The sequence below is a fragment of the Protopterus annectens genome, chromosome 9.part0 (genome assembly GCF_019279795.1).
Source record: "Protopterus annectens isolate FY-2018-M chromosome 9.part0, PAN1.0, whole genome shotgun sequence".
Lineage (NCBI taxonomy): Eukaryota > Metazoa > Chordata > Ceratodontiformes > Protopteridae > Protopterus > Protopterus annectens.
The window spans coordinates 781,860,284-781,881,390 of record NC_056743.1 but is presented as its reverse complement, the minus strand read 5'-3'; the positions used below and the strand labels follow the sequence as shown (position 1 = coordinate 781,881,390).

Here is a 21,107-nt window from a genome sequence, read left to right as displayed (position 1 = left end):
GCAGTATTTTAGAGTAGGTAGGCTCTTCTGTGAGATTACAGCTGTGTACCTCACCTTGGCATACCTGTAAGAGTTTTTCATTCTTTCCACTGTTTGTGTGCAACCATGAAGGAGGGTACGTAGTGGCAAAGCCCCCACCCCCAATGTGTGGAGTGCTGTGGAGCTTTCCCCCATGCAGAAAGCATGTAATTAAGTTATTTCACATTCAGTTTTGATGGGTCCATCATTCAATACTTTTTGACTTCTCTGGTTTACTGTTGTGAGGTTTACTTTGGGGGATCACGTTGGATCAATAGAAGACAAATAACTTATGTGAGTTTTTATTAGTTGGAGCCTGGAGCTGTGGTGTTGTTCCACTCATTTGCTGCTGTTTGGTCTCATTATTAAATTTGAGTGGAGCATTTACTTGGTACCTGTGGATATTGTTTTTGTGGATTCAAATAACTTATGTCATCAACACACACCTTCATGACCTTCAGCAGAAAGTACGTAATTTTATTGCCTACGTAATTTATTAGAAATGCCCAATTTATGTAAAAAAAATATCAATCTTTCTTCATAATGTTCATGTCAGTGAATAAGAATGAAATGACAGAGGTACTTCTGTTATGCATTAGAAACTACATTAACACTCACATGTTCAAAATGTCTAACTGTCATGTTATTCATGAGCATCTATAGATACGCAGCCCTGAAAGAGAACAAATCATCATAGTGAAAACACTTTACACACACACACACACACACACACACACACACACACACACACACACACACACACACACACACACACACACACACACACGTAGGATGCAGAAACAAGCACGATGAATTAAAGTAGGTGGTCGTTATGGGTGAGCCTGAGGTAGACAATATGAATGTGTCTGAAGTGACACTACACAAAGTTAGTGAACAGATCAGACAGATTTACTGTAAAATGTGAAGTGGTAACGTGGGTCATGTGTTGGTTAGAGAATAAGACAAGAGAAGGCAATTCTTACCTCCATATCTCTTAGCGCAAGAAATCTGGACAGAGCCTACAATAACTGGGGGACAAATGTTTAAAAAAGGGGGCAGATTTTAAATATTGCTTTTATAGAACAGCAGCATTTGTGTTGGCAAGTATTTTCTGAAGGATACAAGGTCTGAAACTCAAATGCATGTTATTAATTAATGACTTAAATCCTAAAGACTTGCCAACAAACTACAAATTTTAAGGGAACAGACCAAAAATATAAGGCCAAACTTTGAATATTCAGTGAAAATCTGAACAGTTGAGAGGTCACTTTCCTCAAATGAAAAGGTAGTCATCAGTGAGTTACCACATGGGTCAATACTGGGGCCAATTTTTCTAGATCTGATGACAACTTCTGCAACAAGACCTATGCTCAAAAAGGTATGCAAAAGGATGGAAATGCTCAGACTGGACTGGAGTAGTTTTCTGAAACATGAAGCTTGAATTCAGTGAAAAAAACATTCCTGAAAAGATAAAAGGAAATGGTACACATTGGAACAGGAAGCAGCAATAGTAGAAAATGAGAAGCTAGCATTACCTCCTGCTTGTCATGAAGTTTTATAAACTGTCTATCTTTACATCAGAGCAATCTGATGTAAACATGTACAGTGTGCAAGACTTCACATGAAGTTCTGTGCACAGTTCTGGACACCTCAGTTTTGTAAGGGGATAGAAACAAGACAGAAGTAGCTAAAAAGAGGGCAACAAAAATGTACACAAATACTAGTATGCATTAACATGTGCACTCTTGAAGAAAAGAAGTGGGGGAGTGGTGGACTTGACAGAAATATTTAAGTATCTAAAGGGAATCAACAGCATCCAAGCAACATGCTAGAGCAACAGAATGAAGTTAGAATGTAAAGGGCTCAGGAGAGATGTGCTGAAGTATTGTATCACAAAGTATGGTGGATGAATGGAACTACCTTCCTTATTCTGTAGGATCAGAAACAGCAATAGCATTTAAGAACCTGCAAGATAGGCTTAACAAAAGTTTTTTTTTTCTTCTTCTTGAATAAGGAGTGAGGGGCAGGGACAATGAACGGTTAGATTAGTAGGACCCATAGCTTATCCAAAAAAGAATGTGTAGACAGTATGTGCCAAGTGATCCTTACTAATTCTCAGAATATAAGGTTCAATAATTCATACATCTGTACATTCCTACATACATATACAAACACACATACATGTATGTGTGTGTGTGTGTGTGTGTATGCCCACACACAAACACATTTACACACACATACTCCTTCACATTTATTCAGGCACTGAAGCGCATACTCACCAGATCAGTGAGATGTGGGATATTCTCTTCATTAGGGAAAAGCTTTTTCAGTCTTTCTGTTACCACTGCCCTAACTTCTTCAGGGTCCAGAGATTCCTGTATGAGTTCTGACAGAAAATCAGCGATGCCACCTGAGCCCGCCAGAATTAGCCAAGGGATATCTTTCTGTTCTGTAGCTTTGTATACTCTCTGTGACAAAACATTTTGTTACAATATTATGCAATGACACCAATATTTCATGCAACACTTATAGTTTCACAGTACTAGGACATGCATTTATAATGTAATTACAAGTTTTAAGTTATACAATAAAATTTGTTTGTAAGTGAACTATTTCTGGGTCAGGAAGGTAATACACTACAAGGTAGAAACAATTATATTAATTATAGTATACATCAGTCTGTCTGGCAGTATATGAGCTGCTCTAGCCCTGAAGAGCCTAGGCTAGTATTGTCAGATATATCTGCTGAACTACAAGATATTAAACAATCTTCACCATATTCTCACCTCAAAGTAATGTTGTAGGATTCTTTAACTTTAATTTCTGCTTCATCCTGCTCAGTGTTTTATCAATCATTTTATTAAGCCAGTTTTATCCTTATTTATATATATATTTTTGCTAGCAGCATGGGATAGCTTTTAGTTTGCCCTTTAACTTAAATTGATCTGTGGGTTATAATCCCACACCAGGTAGGTGGATTGCTGACACTGCAGTGCAGTCTAAGGAGGGTGCTGCATTCCTGAGTGTGTCATCCTTCAGATGACATGTTAAACCAATGTCCCATCTGCCCAAGTTGGTATAGTTCAGGAGGATGCAAAAGATCCCACGGCACCTATTGAAGAGAGTAGGGTAAGTGTCCGGATGCCCTGGCTAAATTTCCCCTACTAGTATAAATACTAACTCTGATCTGTCTTGGGAAGATGCTACTAACTTAGTGGGACTAAGATGGTCAGCAAATGATAGATAAATAAAATTGACCATTCCACCTCCCTTCTCTTCTGCTTTCTCCAGTGAAACAGTTTGGTTCAACTGACTCCCCATTTCATATAGTAGGTACTGTAGCAAAGCGAAGATCTGAGCAATCTGGCATTAAAGGTAACACAGCAAGCCATGTTAAGCATGGTAAAAGGGAAGTGAATGTAAAAAGGGTTTAACTCAAAATTTTTTTTTCTGGTCATTAGGACAATGGGTAAAATTACCAAATAAAAATAAATAAATGCACATCAGTTTCATGCTGAATCTGCAATGCTTTATGGAAACAGCAAGAACTCATTTTGAATGGAGAGATGGACATTTGTTATGTTTGGTTACATAGACTTCATCAGGTTATATCACAAGTCTCAAGGACAGGGGGATTAACAGCTGAAGTGTACTTTAAGGACAGAAACCACATCAGCAGACTTGGTACAACACTGTTTGAATGACAGATAACAGCAGGAAGCTACCAATCCAGGCAGATTAAGTCAATTTAGGGTTAGTACCAGACCCACATAACCAGTAGCATCATAACTGGCAATGCAAAAAAAAAAAAAAATGAAAAAAAATTTACAGATCAAATTCTAATTCTACAGTAGAGTAAAAACTGGAAAAGTAAAACAAATGGGTAACTGAGTTTTAAGATGAGAATGTGCAAAACCATAAATCTGCAGGCAAGTCAAAAATCTAAAACTGTTTGCCAAATGCCATGACATTTTTTTCCAGCATGATAATCCAAAATGCATTCGGAATTCATTAATGGTATCATTTAACCTAGGGAGAATATGCAAATTTCACAAGGACAGTGACTAGAGACCAAGATCAAACCTCAGATGCAAGCTCTGAGACATAGATTTTAACCACCGAGTTGCCAGGTAGTTCAGTTAATGAATGCAAGAACCTTATTTGAAACAGGGATACCCCAACCCACTCCATGAATTTGGCCTGGAGTTGATATTTGCTGGCAAATGTCTAGTACCTGGATCTCCTACTAAGCAATGTTCAGCCTGAAAAAGCCACAGGGAGCAATTGTGAATGCTCACTACATACAAGATGAAAGTGGGAGTCAGGTGTATTGTTAATAGCAGGACTGGGATAGATTTAGGATTGTTTAAACAATGATGCTGGAAACTGGCTTATGGGATGTGGAATTTTACCTCTGTACTAGAGAAGGATCCCATATTTGTGGGAGGAAGCTTAAAAGTCAAAGCCAGATTTAGATGGACTCATCTCTACATGCAATATTTCTTCTGGAATCAGATTTCTACTTCTCTTCAGCTGATTCTCAGGAGGGGCTCCTTGTAGATACAGAGATACTCAAGATCCCAGCTGGTTACTATTTAGCAGGACTTTATACCAGTAAATGACAGGATCATCTTAATGTGACTAATTTGCAGAAAGCAAACCCATCAATTTTCTATTTTTTTATTCATTTGCTTGCAATGAGACACCTGAAGTATGTACATTAAAAGCGCTTAGTGTGTGTCTGTTTATGTGCGTGTTATGTCTGTATCTGTGCTTCTAAATATCTTTGTGTGTGTGTGTGTGTGTGTGTGTATACACATTAAATACACAACTTACATGTTGGATGTAAAATACTACTTCTAATATTACATATTACAGCAAGTTTGAAACATTAGATAAAGAAACTTTTACATCAAAAATATAAAAAATTATATATTAAAAAAAATACAAAACTATTTAACAGACAGTCCATTCCCTAAGCACAGTAAAGCCCTCCAGGGTGTGTGTTTATTGGGGGAAAACACCATTCGGGGGGGCATAGAGGCCCTCTCTGCCTGTGGCATTGGGCCTCATAACACTACAGAGTAGGCTTTATCTCCACAGTAACACACACCCTTTTTGACATTATTGCTTGCTTAGAACCCAGTCAAGTTATTACATTGCTAAAGTAAACTAAATCCTTAAAAACCTTTGACTAGTATCCCATTCTCTCTGAAGATGACCCCAACACAGCTGATACTGCACTAAGTGAAATCCTCCTCTATCTGCAATAGAAATTCTTTCCCCTAAATTGTAGACTTCAACATCACAAAAGTGACTAGATTGCAGAACTCAAGCATCTTCACAAACTCAGAAATGAAGCTTGGCATGAATAAAAACAAGGCCACACTCCTGATAATAGGGTTTCTTTTGCCTCGTGAAGAAACCTAGCCAAACAATCCATCCGCAGACAAAACCAACAATCAGAAATCCAAACAATTCCACCTGCTAAGAACACTAACACTTGGTGGTGGTAGATAACTAACTTACAAGCTGCAAGACTACTCACAGCAGCAACTCCTCAATTGTCATCCACTGCAGCAAAACTATATTACTGAGTGCAGACTTCCTAAATGAATTCAACTCAAATGAATTCAACAAGCTCCAAAATTAACACACCTCCATTTTTATGCACTTTCAAATACAAGCACTTTAGATCACAAGGAGTCACTGCTATACTCAATAACATCCCCTCAGACACTCCTTTTAGGCTCTGACAGTCTTAATCCTTGGCTCATTTATCATTGCAGGACCATCATATTCAACCCCATGCTCATAATCTACACCTTGTTTCTCCAAAAACAACACACTATATATGGAAAACCTACTCAGTCTTGTGTACTGTTATGATGGCTTAGTGGTTAACTACTGTGACTCTAGTGCACAGGGTCTTGGGTTCAAGCTTTACAGAGGCTGTTTATTATGAGAGTCATGGCTTAGTGGTAGGTCATACAGACTAGTGTTACCAAGGTCCTGGGTTCGAGACTGACAGTGGGAATTTATTTTAGGGTTGGGAGGGTGGCCTAATGGTTAAGGTGTTTGCCTTAAAAACACAAGGTGCAGGGTTTGAGTCTCACAAGGGATAATTGGGCTAGGCTTAAAATGGCTCGCAAGGGCAGTTAGCCTAGTACTAACCTATGAAACTATGAACCTATGAACTTAAACCACTCCCTAAATAGTCCAACCTGAAACACTTCACACTTTCACCCTCTGTCTCTATATCCTGCCATTTGTAGGAAAACCTGTAGAAAAAAATGCTTGCATTCAACTCTCTCAGTAAATCCAATAATACTACCGTTTGTCTCAAAAGCAACAAACGTTGTGACCTGAACGCAGCACAACAGCAGCTATTGGAAGCCTAATATAGAACAGACAAAGGCAACCTCACAGAGGTACTATTCATGGACCTTAACAATGGCTTGATTTAACTGACCACTTTCTCCTAAACAAACTTACAGAAATTTACATCAGCTCAGGTAGTTATCCTAGTTTAAAAACTTCCTAGCTAACACACACTTAAAATTACACTAGGCCCTCCCTATCTGACACAGTCACCTGTAAATGAAGTTGGGCTCAAGTCTCTATCCTTACATCCCATCTACCTGTCTTTATTCAAGTCCCCTATGACCATTCCTGCTACCACTTATGTTATACACTTACAAGAGAGTCATCTACAGCTTCAGTCAAGTCTCACTCATTCAGCTTCGATCAGAAATGCATGTATTCCACCAATGGTTAAGTAACCACAATCTAATACTTAACCCCACAAAAACTAAAACAATGCTTTTTGGTACTCCTCAAAAACACTCTCAGGTTCTTAGCAATTTATTTATTACAGATCTGAACTGTCTCACAGAAACTACTGCATCCTTTAAATATCCAGGCATCTGGCTTGCCCAATCATGTTTGACCACAATTATGTTTGTAAATGTACTTGGCACAAAAACACCTTGTGTCAACAGTCTGTTTTGACTTGATTATATCATCAGACCTGAGGCCACACGTCAATCCATTTGGATCACAACATGTAGTGAGGAAGATCAGATAGTGGAGATGGTAATAGACTTATCATGGAAGTCAAATATTTAGAAAGTATTCCCTGAATGCCTAGATGATGATTTTGTGTGTGAGCGTGTGCGCGTGTGTTTTGTTGGACTTCCGTATCCAGAAAAGCTTTCCTCACACACTTACATACTTTATTGCAGATGTGGAGTTTGAATGAACCCTTTTGAAGACTGCAGTAGCCAAGGACAAAGCAGGGAGCTGTTACCAAAAGACAGTGCCTGCCATAGCAGTAGGACCTAGTGATGGGCACCAGTGAAACTGTCAAGTTAAATTATGAGGCTAGTAGGGGTGGGGTCTCTTTCTGAAAAGTATTGATGAGCCAGAAAAGTAGCCACTGAAGCAGTCACTACAGCAAAGGCCAAGGTATGTGTGCAGTTTGGGGAAGCCATGGAGAATGACTTTTGGACAGTCTTACAGAGTGCTGGTAAACTGATAACACATGGGGAAGGTGGGCTACTGTACTGGCTGTCCTCAGAAAAGATTGAGAATCACTGAGCTCAAATAGAGGTAGTAAAGAAAGGTGAAAGGAGTACTGTGAGGAACTCCTGAATTTAGGGAATATGACTCTGAGGAAGACAATGCCAGAAGGAGACTGTCAAAACAGGATTCGTTTAAGATGATTAAGTTATCATGGCAATTTTGCATTTCTAGTAAAGCAAGGCTACAGGAATGAAAATGATCAAACCATAAATGCTGAAGATGCTGGACATTGTTGGGAGTGACATGGTTAATACGACTTTTCAATATTGTGTATGGTTAACATAATACAAATGGACTGAAACTGATAGTGGTCATCATTTTCAAAAGGGGGATTGGAAGGTTTGTTCCTGTGCTAATGGCCTCTTTAGAAAAGTGTATGCCAGGTGCTAGAATAAAGACTTCATTTAATAGTTGACTTTTTATTCAGAATGAGTAATGCACAGTCTCCTTGGCCACAGAACTGAGAATCAACACTTTGTTCACACTCAGATACTGAAAGAATCATCGGAGTTTACTAAAACTCTCTGTATGTACTGCATGGACTTTGAGAATGCATAAGATGCTGCATCTAAAATGTCTCATGAAATGTGCTACTTCAGTACAGGATCACAGGGCTACTAATGCAGGCCATTTGGTCCCTACATTTCAGGACTGAAAATTTTGTCCACATGTTCAACATTAAACAGAAAACATTCAAGGTCAGTATAGAACTTTGTCACATGAGTGTTTTATTTTCCTTCCTGTTTGTGATTTTTATGGACAGGATATCAAGTTATAACCAAGGTTTGAAGTATGGTACATCCATTTGCAGACACATTTCGCTTAGCCTGATGGGACCTGTAATTTCCACTGAGAACTAAAATGATTTACTGGTGCCTGTAAAGCATTTGGGATAAAATCAGCTCCTACAAATCGTAGGTCACAATTGTCTCCAGTAAAAAAAATAAATAAAAAAAAAAAAAAAAGGAGTGGACAGCTCTCTGCAGGTGAGGAGGGAAGAGATGTATCAGGTGGAGGAGTTGTGGTCTTATTCAAGAATGAAGGTAGAAAAAATGTGGAGACTGTCTGCTAGATGGGAGCAGTAACAGCAGTATGCATATTCAGGGATTGTATTGGACTGTAGTGGTGAAGAGAAAACTAGGTCAAAGGACAAATCTATCGGCTTACTAGTCATACTATGTTTCAATCTTCACCTATGGACATCAAGTTAAAGATGGGCTTGCAGATACAAGTGGTAGAAATGTGTTTCCTTTGTAAGTACCTGACCTCACTCTCTATGACACAATGAAGAGGCCAGCAATCCTGGAGGCTGTCAAAGTGCAGCCACTGCTCTCTGGCATTGAAAGATGTCAGCTGATGTAGTTTGGGGACATTTAGAGGATACCCACTGGACATCTCCCATGGAAGGTGTACTAAGTAAAGCCTACTGGAAAAAGACCTTGGGACAGGCAAGACCAGTTTTGTCTAGCAATGTTTGGGGTCACATATGATAAACTGGAGACAGTTGCTGGGGCTAGGGAAGTCTGGTCTACCTTAGTGACCTGCAGTAGAGTTGTGGAACTTGTCTGATTTTTACACAGAAAGGCTCGAATTGCCACTAGTGATGATGCTGAATAAATATAAAGACAGCAGGACATCATGGAACCCCTTAGATACAGACATACAAGAAACAGCTACAGGGACAGCTAGACTGTGCTGTACACACAGGAGGGCTACAGGCAGCACTGGGAGCATCCTTGGCAATAAAATTGTAGAAACCAACCAAGGAATATCACATGCATAAATGGCTTAAAATAAGTGAGCAAATCAGGATCCATTTTACTGCATAGCAGAACAGAGCATGAAAGAATATTTAATGTTGTATGTGGTTTTGGAGAACAGGAAAATGGTAGAATTAACTGATTTTTTACCAAGGTTACATTGGGGTTGCATCAGCAGAATGCCTCTCACAGCCTGAGACAGACAATCCAAATAGAAACCCTAGGCTACTATGACCACACTTTTGACATGTTATGACAGAGAATAAATGTTGTGGAAATGATGGTAACTAGTTAGAAAACTGGCAGTGGCAAGTAGACACTATTTGTGGATCAAGATTATTTGGAAGCAAATGTAACGAGCCATTCTAAATTTGTAGATGTGATCAAGGAACATAATTGTAAAAGGCTGAAATTTAACTTGACATTTCTTGTAACATTAAATGCTTTTGCTGAATGGGAACAGCAGTCCAGTGGAAGCGAATGAAAAAATAAAGGTGTTACCAATGAGAATGGGAAAGGAAACGGGTTGAGAATCACCGGTACAGCCTAGGGGTGTAGCCAGAGAATAGAATTTCATACTCATGTGCTCTTATTGCTCCCCCCTCAACCCACCTGTCAGTTAATTGAAATATTCCCTACACCCCAGTTCTTAAATGTTTACATCAACTTTCCCTCTAAAACCGTTTTTTTAATTTATGGGAAGCTTCAATGCATTTTGGGGTTGGGAGGGTGGCCTAATGGTTAAGGTGTTTGCCTTACAAACACAAGGTGCAGGGTTTGAGTCTCACAAGGGATAATTGGCTAGGCTTAAAATGGCTCGCAAGAGCAGTTAGCTTAGTACTAACCTATGAACCTATGAAACTCCTATTGGAGGCATTAATTTAGACAGTTCTGTACATAGTTTGGCATAAAAAAGCCATGACTTCTTTAAGTAATGTATGGAAAATTGTACTCAGCAGAGTACAAAGAGTATGCCTACCTACACCCTAGCCAGGGAAATGGAGGATAAGTGAGATTCTTAAGCGAATACCCTAGTTAAACAGCAACCTCAAGTATAAAATGATTAGACCGCTGCTGATTTCCGGGCTTTCAAATCCATCTGATGCTGGTTTTCAGGCCTTGCAATAACTGGATACGTACTTTGATTTTCTTTGGTTTTTATCACTTTCAATTTATTTTAGCAGTTTTTAAATCGGAATTCAAGTTCTTTTTCTCATTAGGTAAAGTTTTTTGTCAGTTAAAGTATTTATCAGTTTAAGTTATTTTATTTATCATTGTCCTCATTTATACTAACAACTAGGTTAAAATGTTACACACTTATTCTAACAAATTATAGTTAATAGCTGCACTGTATTTTTTATTTTTAAATGTTTAGCTAAACTTAAATCCATTTTTCTGTTGGGAGAAGAGACACCCAGGCTAGTTCAAGAGATTTGATTACTTGGAGGCAGTCTATAAGTATAACCGTTACTGGCTTTTGAGTTCTGAGATCTTTTTTTTTGGGAATTCTTCGCATATGTTTTAAATCAATATCTTGTTGTTTTCCAGGCCTTATAATATCTAGGTAAGTACTTGTATTGATGTTCTTTGTTTTTTTTTTTTTTAACTAGATTTACTTTAAGCAGTTTAAGTAGTGTTTATATGACAATTTCATTTTATCAGTTTTAAGTTATATTGTCAAATAAAGGTAAGACTCGGCTTGGTCCTGAGTGAAATACTTCATTTACCAAGAAAATACCTAGGCATGAAGAAAAGTTAACTGGCTAACAATTGGCTAAATAGTTGTTACCATTCTAGGAGGATTCAGTATGCATTAGTATAGGATGAGACAATTGGTAGTCTAACTTCACAAAAGATTACCTGAATCTCTCAGACTTCTGAATACTGGCTAAAGCTTTTATTGCCCCTATAGTGCCTATTTTTATTCATAGTCCTGTTAATGGACATTCCACTGTAGCAATGTCATCAAACTCCAATATTAACCACATTAAGGTGGTTCTTCTCAATGACAGAAGTCTGCAAAATGGACCGCCTGATCTTGAGATTCTCCTACTTCTAGGATATATTCATGTTTTGTTTAATTACTGATGCTTGGTTTTTAAATGTAAAGAAAGCACACCCTACATACCATAATTTTGTACCTACCATGCCTTCAGATCTGATGGTAACTGTCTTCATCTCTGTATTTGTCAAGGATCATATCACCTTCAGACAGATTCCCAGAGACCCACAAACAGAATTCCAGATCACTGTTAAGACAAACTAACAACTTACAGCCTGCTACAAGACACCCTCCATTTTTTCAAAGGACCATGCAAGATTCCATGAAGTATTAGAAGAAGCAAGTGTTGAAGTTCACTTTAGATTGTACCCACCCTGTGGAAGATGGAATCATGGAGGCTGCTAACTTTGAACAGTTCTTGCATGACCGTATCAAGGTGAATGGTAAAGAAGGCAACCTAGGTGGTGGACTAGTGATGATTGAAAGTAGCAAGAACAAAATTACTGTAACGTCTGAGGTCTCTTTCTCAAAGAGGTACCTGAAATACCTAACAAAGTAGTACCTTAAAAAGAACAACCTTTGGGACTGGTTACGTGCGGAGGAAAATAGCAAGGAAAGGTGGTACTTCCAGATCAACCGGGATAAAGATTAATTCAGCATTGATCTGGATGGCTTTTGTACTTTATTTCCATTAAATAAATGATTAAAACTGAAAAAAAAAATCCTTTTCAACGTTCTAGATTAAAAGCCCTTGTTTGCGCTTAAGCTCTGTGCAGCGGCACTTAGCGGAGGTAAACTATTACTGGTGCTAGAAAGTCTGCTCTTCAGTTTTTCCCTTAGATCTTGCTAGTTCTTTCTCTCTCTCTTGCATTTCAAATAGCTTAATCACTTTGCACTTCAACAGGTTTTTGCAGCAATTACTGTAGCACTCCTAAGTACCATCAACACTAATCGTTCTTCATGGAAATAGCTCCAGTACTTAGTAGTTACGACCACTCCTCCTGGCATGATTAAAGGGCAGTTCCCCTTGCTTTCTCCTATTACCCTGGTGCACTTGGGCATTCTGAGGCAATGTAGCAACTGCCTCATGTACACAGACAACCCAATACTCAGAGGTGTGAGAGATGCACTTATAGCACCAAACTGGAAGCTATGCACTCTCCAGCCAAGACCGGACTTGATGGTAAAGAGGAGGTCAACACCTGCACCACACCACATGGAACACACAACCCTCCAGAACACCCACCATCACAGCTATCACATAACACAACCACACACCCACCTTCGTGGAGGCTCTCAATAGAAATGTACCCAAACAGCAGAGACCTCCAAGACAGAAATGCACTCTACCACCACAACACAGCACAAACCACAGGACACATAGCTCACCTCAACAGTGTGCCCCTCAACCTATGCCCCTAAGTCTGAACACCTTACCCAAATCATAGGTGACTCAATAGTGAGGCACACAGATGTCCCACTCACTAGGTTGAATAAGGAGAACGTAACAATCGGTTGTCTATCAGGTGCCAGAATCCAACACACAACACACACACTCGGGTCACTCCACAACAAGTACAAGTATGACTCTGTCATTGCCCATGTGGGTGTGAATGACCTGAGATGCACCTCTCTGGACTACATGAAAAGAGACATGGTGGGGCTCTCGGATTATGTGGCTCAGGCAGGTATGACCCTAGCCCTGAGCAGTATCCTACCATCACCCAGAATGATACTGCAGTACAAGCAGAAAATGATTGAACTTCAACAATTGGCTAAGTTTCTGGTGTAATTATAAGGGGATCCAGAATCTGTCTTCTTGGGATGATATGGCTGACAGACCTCAATGCTTTGCCAGAGATGGCCTCCATCTGTCATCTCTGGTGTCAGCCACCTCTATAGTGCCTTTTTTAGGTGGTGTTCCAAAGACCAAATTACCACTGTAATAGCTATAAATAAAAGAAATTTGATGGTCATGCTGCTCAACGTTATAAGTCTAAATCTCAAGATGCACTTACTTGAAGCACTCCTCAAAATGGAGAATATTGACATTTGTGCTGTAACGGACACCTGGTCTAAAGCAGCAAAAAGCACCCCTGCACTACCAGGCTATAACTCATTCCAAACCATTCGGCCCCGAAATATGGACAGAAGCTCCAAAGGCAGTGATGTCTCCATATTCATAAAGGATATGCACACCTCCAGACTAGTAGCCCAGCATAACACATCTGAGATACTTCAGGTACAACTAACATTGGGTAAGATGGTGATCCAGGTCATAGGCTTCTATAGGTCCCCAAACATGCCCCTAGACTCTCACTACACGTTCCTAAGCACCCTGGACTCTATCAAGGTCCAGTGCAACACTCTCATACTAGATGACTTCAACTACCCCTTCATCAACTGGGAAAAGTACTCAAGCACTAATACACTGGCCCAACGCTTCCTGGTATTCATCAATTCCAATGCCCTGGACCAGTTCATTCTGACCTCCACTAGAGGAAGCAACATCCTTGACCTGGTTATTACTAACATGGGCGATCGCTGCACTACACCAATAGTCAATCCCTCCCTGGTCAGATCAGACCATAAACTCATCACCATGAAAATCCACATCTCACCCCCCGCAAAGGTAACCACCTTGAAAAACTTCTCCAAAGCTGACTTTGGGCTCCTAAAAACAGAGGTGTCTAACTTCACGGCACCTATGCCAATGGAAAATAGCTGCATGATTGCTGAATCATACACCAATGCACTGTGTGAACATGTACATAAGTGCATTGAACTAGCCATATTCAACAGAACCAAGACACTCTCCTCCAAAAAAAGGAAGCCAATCTGGTGGTCCCCTGCCATTAATAAACTCTACAACAGAAGAAAGAAACTGTTGCAGAAAAAGGAAAGACTGGGAAAACTCCCTTATTAACCTCAACAAAAAATTGAGATCCCTCATCAAATCCTCTATAACCAGCTATAAAGGCAGAATTGTGGCAGACACTAAAAACAAATTCAAAACCTTCCATGGTTATATCAAGAACCTCCACAGCAATGCCCAGATTTGCTCTGAGTTACTGCACAATGGTATCTCCTATACTGAGCCAACAGATGTTGCTAACATACTGGCAGACAGATTCAGTGCCAACTTTACCCCTCCCTCCCTTCCAAAAGGACCAATAACAATAGCATACGAATGCCAGACACACAGCATTACTGCAGCACAGGTTAAAGCTGCATTGTCTATGACGAAGAATACAGCTTCCATGGGACCCATTAATATCCCTGGCTGTGTTCTACATGAACTACAAAGTGAACTGGCACCACAACTGTGTGCCCTGTTCAGTCACAGCCTCACCTCAGGCTTTGTCCCTACCAAATGGGACACTGCTATAGTCATCCCTTTCCATAAAGAGGGAGTGACTACAGACCCTGGGAATTATTGCCCCATTAGCCTGATAAGTCTGATATGTAAAGCTATGAAGTGCATCATCATGGACCTGATTAACAAAGATATAGGAAATTACCGAACTCTAGACCCCATGCAATTTGGCTTTGTGAAAGGGAGAGCATGCCTGCTCAACCTGGTTGACTTCTTTGAGTCAGTCACCAGGGCTGTGGATGCTGATAAGGCAGTGCATACAGCCTACCTTGATCTGGCCAAGGCCTTTGATACCATTCCTCAGTCGGGAATTATTGATAAACCCACCAAACTAGGCATCAACACCTATATCACTTGGTGGGTTGCAAACTGGCTCACACATAGAACACACAGTGTGAAAGTAGCGGACTCCAAGTCAGACTGCCGACCAGTCACAAGTGGAGTCTCACAGGGATCCGTCCTGGGTCCTTTCATATCCGCCATCTATTTCTCAGATGTCCAGGTCAACATAAAGAGACTCCGGCTGACCAAGTTCACAGATGACTGCAAGCTGGGAGCCATTATTAACTCCCCAAGTGATGCAGACATCCTACAGAAAGGCCTCACTAAGACCGATGACTGGTGTCAAAACAATGGCCTTAAGCTTAATGCCAAAAAATGCATTGCCTTCCCCTTTGGTAAAAACTCAGTTCCCACTAATTACCACCGAACACTGAAGGCATTATAAAAGAGATCTGAAGATGCAGGTTGACAACAACTTCTCTTTTGACCACCACATTGCCACTGTGGTCAAAGTCCTTCTATGTGGCACATCTCACTACCAAGGGCTTTACATCCAGGAAGAAAGAGGTAATCATCTCAATCTATAATCTTTCCTCATTAGACCAGTCGAGTATAATGCCCCATTTGGCATATAACTCACTAGACACATACCTCACTAAACACCTGCAACAGCTGGAGAGGCCACAGAAATATCTCATGAGGAGGATCCTAGGCAAAAAACACGTATCCTACACGGACAGACTCAAAAGGCTCCAGCTATTCTTTGTCTCATATCGCCTACTTAGAGGCAATCTCTGCTCGACTTACAAAGCCAGGTCTGACCCAGCTCTTTTAAAAATGCTACATCTAAAGAAAGCCCAACCCCTCCACACCACATGCTCCAGAGACCTCAACCTCATTACCACAATCAACAGAACATGCTGGAGGGACAGGTTCCTCACCCAGAGACTACCCATACTCTGGAATAGACTTCTCATACATGTCAAGTGCTGTCCCTCTTCAAGAGAAATCTTGATGAGTGGATGGGTAATAGAAAGTTCACCCTGGGATCACTCCAGTGGCTCTACTTGATAGAGGCACTGGGAACTAATGTCGGGCAGCATGATGCCAGGGCACTTCTATGGGCTAGGCTTGTAAAGGCTTCAGGGTCATTAGCCTAGTACACACCTATGAACCCTCCTATCATCACACCATAGAACACGTTATGACAGTGCAATCAATGACTAAAAATACTTACTCCAAAGGACCTGACAACATATCTGGATGTTCAATAAACAGCACAAAACATGCGCTTGCCAAACCTCCCTTTAAATTATTTAAGGTTGCAGCATATTGCAGGGGTGATGCCCTTCCATAAGGAAAGTCACCACAGACCCCAGTAATTACAGACCTATCAGTCTTACAAGCCTTATCTGTAAAGCTTTGGAATGTATCACAAATGAGCTCATTAATTACCACAGCAAATATCTCATTAAGGTAGACCCTGAAAAGTTTGGCTTTGTCAAAGGGAGAGACACTGCCTATTAAATCTAGTTAACTTCTTTGAGATTGTCACATAGGCTGCTGACAGTGGTCATACTCCATGGAAAAGACCCCCCCTCCATACCTTTTTTGCTTCATACTTTCCATCCATCCTAGTGCTCCCATCCTTCCCAGGGCATCCAAATGTGTGCATCCAAATGTGTGTGGGGGCAGGTTATGCTGATGACTGCTTCTGCTGGGGAATTGTTTTATTTAATAACCTACCTTCATCCCGTTCATGTATTTGTCTATCCCATCTGAGGCTACTCCCTTCTCTGGACCATTCCTTCCTACATGGAGTGCCTAGCTGGACACCTTCTGCCAGGATAGGTATGCCTATCTTTCTCGCTAGTGTCTCAGACTCCCAAGCTACTACTTAAGCCTGGATCACCTCTGTGATGTAGTCAGATCTTTATCCCTCTATGCCGCAGCACTGACTTTTCATAGAAAGTATCTTGATCTAGACAAAACATCTTACATAATACCTTATGCAGGCATTGTACGTAAGCTAAATGGTTTAAATGTAGATCCTTACATGATAAGATGGATAACAAACTGTCTAAAATACAGAACCTACACAATTTGTGTGGCAGCAGTCTTATTTGAAAGTATGAAGACAGCAGATTCCCCTATTGTTTTGTGATCCTGTGATCTCCAAACTGAGAACAGAGACCTCTGATTCATTAAGTTTGCAGATGAGTACAAAGTGGTTATTTCTGACAAGGCTCACACTGACACTTCCTCCCTTCAGAAATAGCGTAGTGATAATGGTCACAACTTAAATAAAAAAAATGGTAAATGACCCTTATCCTAAACATATAGTACAAATGACAGTCCAGTAGTAAATGAAAATGTAGTCATGGACCTGGGGATGTGGGTTGACAGTTCCCATTCCTTTGGTGATTATGTGACCAACTACAATTAGAAAATCCTACTTAGCATAACTATTAGGAGGCAAGGGTATGTCATCCATACTTAAAGATGTCACTGTTCTCTTACAATCAGCACTGATTAGACCAATTACAGAGTGCAATACCAACTTCTGGATGTACCTTACTCAACAAATCAGGCAACTAATTAACAAGATTTCAGGCTGAAAGACCCTGAGCTACCAAGGGAGGCTAGAAACTCCATCATTCTACTCAATATCATATAGGCTCTTTACAGGTGATTTGTCTCATTAGAAACCCAGTTACCCTTGATCTCCCATACCTATACAAGTCTAATATCTTGGCAAATACCAGAACCAGGTACCTAAATCTTCATCAGCAGATAATAAGAATGTGATGGAGAAAGATTCATTATGCATGGTCTCCCCTTCACTTGAATAACCTGGCCCTGCATGTTAAGCAGTATATTATGCAGTATCTCCCCTATTGCTGGAATAGGATGGCCCTGCCTGTTAAGCAGTGTGTTATGCAGTACCTCTCCCATCATTGGAATAGGATCACCCTCTGCTTGTTAAGTGGTGTGTTATGAGTCTCCCCCCTCACTGAAATAGGCTGGCCCTGTCTCTTAAGCAGTGTAATTCATCATCATCCTATAAAAAGAACCTGAATAAATGCATGAGCACCCTCAGATTTACTCAGTACTAACTGGCCTAGTTCTCTGTGATAAAGAGGTTACAGTCTAAGGGTGGGTATTGGCAAGGGGTTGATGACTGTGAAACCAGACTGCCTTGAATCTCCTACAAATCCTTAGAGATTTGCAACATGACTTGGCACCATGATTATAGTAATAGAAAACATAAGGAAAGACGTTGATCGTATCTTATAAAGATGGGGATTATTTCAGCTGCATTCTTCACTAAATGTACTACAAAATGAGCTTTGTTTTCCCTGGTAGATTGAGAAAGATGGAAATTTATGAGCTGTGCTATGTTGTTCAGAACTGAACAATGAATGGATTGGCAAGTTAGGAGCTAAAAGGATTATCAGATTGTATTATCTGTTGAATATATCATAAAGGTGATTTTTTTTCTTATTCTCTTACTGTATTCATGGGTTACTTTTCAAAATTTCAAAATTATTATAGTAATATAAATAAGGTGAGACATCTTAAGCAGCAGAGTACAGCTATAAATGAATAGTTCCATAAAATTTAATGTAGTAGTATTTGGACAAAGTTTAATCAAGTATGTGAAAGATGGTATTATGATTTGGGATCATAGCATCTGAGCATAAACATGTAAAACTTACAAGGAAGTTTGCTTTTAGGTTCTTTTTCAACATTAAGAATCAAAGTTGACAACTTAAACTGAGCAATTTAAATATGACAGACAACAATAGTGCTTTTCAAAGAGCTGCTGTTATAATAGTGAATGATCATTGAAATGTGCCATGTATTGCTTTCAGTTTAGAATGTATTATTTCAGGTTAATATTTTTCAAATATTTATTTTAGTGTTACATGTACTGCCAAATTCCCTGTGTGTAAATCTGTCTACTTTAGACAATAAGGTAAAGGTTGTCTTTGCTAAGGGAGGAATATTAGAGTTAAAACAAAGGCTGGATATATGTTTATACAGCTGGAAATAATCAAGGAAAAATGGATATTTATAATAACCTGACAAAGCAGGCTCATAATGGAGGAAGTATAGGATACAAGTATGAAAGGAGGAAGTTAAACAATTGTATGATGAGGTGAACACTGATGCAAGAGAAAGTATACATGTTGGTGCGATTGTGGTCATAGGTCTACTGACCAGTGCTGTGGATTAAATAAAAGATTCCTATGTATGGTAATTGTAACCCCCAAGGCACTCTCCAGTGGGAAGTTTGCACCCTCCACACCCACTGCTGTTAACTGTTTTCAATCCAAGGTCATGCAGACAAAATGTAAAGGCAAGATTCATAGGTACATAGGTGTTTACTAGGCTAATGACCACAAGGGCCTTTTTAAGCCTAGCCATGAATCCCAAATCTCTTACGAGTTCTGTTAACCTTGACAGGTGTAAGCATGTGCCTGGGAGATGAACCATCTACAGGTTACCTGTTTGCATCAGAGACATAGGTGCCAAACTAGGGATGAATTTCCGGTTTCCCATCCAATTGTCCAAGTTGCACTTGAATTGGATTAGGGAGGAACTCTGCTTCACATGGATGGGGAGCCTGTTATGTGATTAATCATTTATTGCCCCATCCTCTAAGGAACAGTGACATACGAGTGAGAATTAAGAAGGGTTGTGTACCTCCCACATTTGGCGTGCAGAGTGACTTGTACCCCTGCAAAGCAAGAATATATTACCCATTATGAAAAAGTGAATGATTTGATAGCTACTAATTTGTTCCTGCTTTATAAAGTATGGTGACTGGATTAGATCTTTACTACAATTAGGTAATTTATGCAATGGGATGATGTTGAAATGAATATAATTTTTTACAGTGGTTCCATTAGTTGTGTTTATCTGCAGTGAAATGTCAAATGATCATTCAGTCAGTGCTAAAATTCAATAACGTGTGGATCAGTGCCTAGAGATGGATGTTCTGCTGTCATCTGGAAATCAAGAATTCAGACAATTCAGACCTGGTCACTGATGGTAGTGGACAACCTGCAGTACTTAAAAGGCTACACTTAATGCACTTTTGAATTAATAAGTTCAGAGAAATCTTATGCATGGTTAGTGAGCTTTGACATTACAGCCTAACATTTTACAAAAGCCCAGACAAAGTTGCACTGGTTCGAATACTGCTCATAACACAGAAGCTCTTTTATAAATTTAACAGAAAATAACACATACAAGTGAATGTCGCAAAACCATGCAGATCTGAGCTCCCTATATCCTCAGGGACTAAAATAAAATAAAATGATCACCTGTTTATACTATGAAAAAAGTAAGAACGTCTGTCAGTTTTAGCTGAAACCACTGCCCAGAAAGTGAAGATCAATTGCACATTTACCTCCAATATACTTGGTTCTCCCTCTATTAGCATGCAGAGTACAGGAATCTCAATGCTTCCTACAGCTGGGAAAAAATGAAAAAAATTATCTGGACCAGTATAAATACACACATACACAAAAATGCATAACATATGTCGATACTGCACATATCAAGTCAAATAACATAAATCAGAGCATTCACTGTAGCTCGGTATGGTAATATGGTGTGTAAGAAACCCAACTTTAGCAAACATTTCTGATTGTCTGTGTACTTTTTGAATGACATGATCAAAAGAAAAAAATTGGATCTAATTACCCTGGTACCTTAAAAATTACTAGAGTGATATGGCTTCATTCACCAAATGGAAGGAAGATCCATAACTTTGTTGGCTTTATTTCTCTGTTTTTTGACATAATGATATTATGACTGTTTCATAAACTGGGGTACTAAATATGTAGAATTTCTGCATGAATGTGATTTTACATGCAGACTGCAGATTTACAATCCAGGACTAAACTGAGCAGCAATACCATAGTGATATTTGCAACAGGGCATCACAGATGGCAAGCTGAAATTTTGGGTTAAACTAAACCTGCTTAAACTCATGCACAAGCATTCACTAAATAAGGCACAGATTGCAAACTTCTGAAATGTGACCAGTTTTGGACCAGCCTTTTACAGTACT

The 21,107-nt window shown here is 39.7% G+C and overlaps 1 protein-coding gene across 3 annotated transcripts in view; it reads right to left on the bottom strand.

The window, feature by feature from the left end:
• Window positions 1-21,107, bottom strand: part of LOC122811523 (transient receptor potential cation channel subfamily M member 4-like) — a 1,266,622-nt gene that overhangs the window by 556,980 nt on the left and 688,535 nt on the right. For all 3 annotated transcript variants that reach the window (XM_044083407.1, XM_044083409.1, XM_044083408.1), the window contains 2 exons: window positions 20,442-20,506; window positions 2,298-2,486 (listed from right to left, as the gene is read on the bottom strand). In XM_044083407.1, coding sequence (XP_043939342.1) covers window positions 2,298-2,486; window positions 20,442-20,506 — 254 coding nt within the window. The remainder of the gene's footprint in view (window positions 1-2,297; window positions 2,487-20,441; window positions 20,507-21,107) is intronic.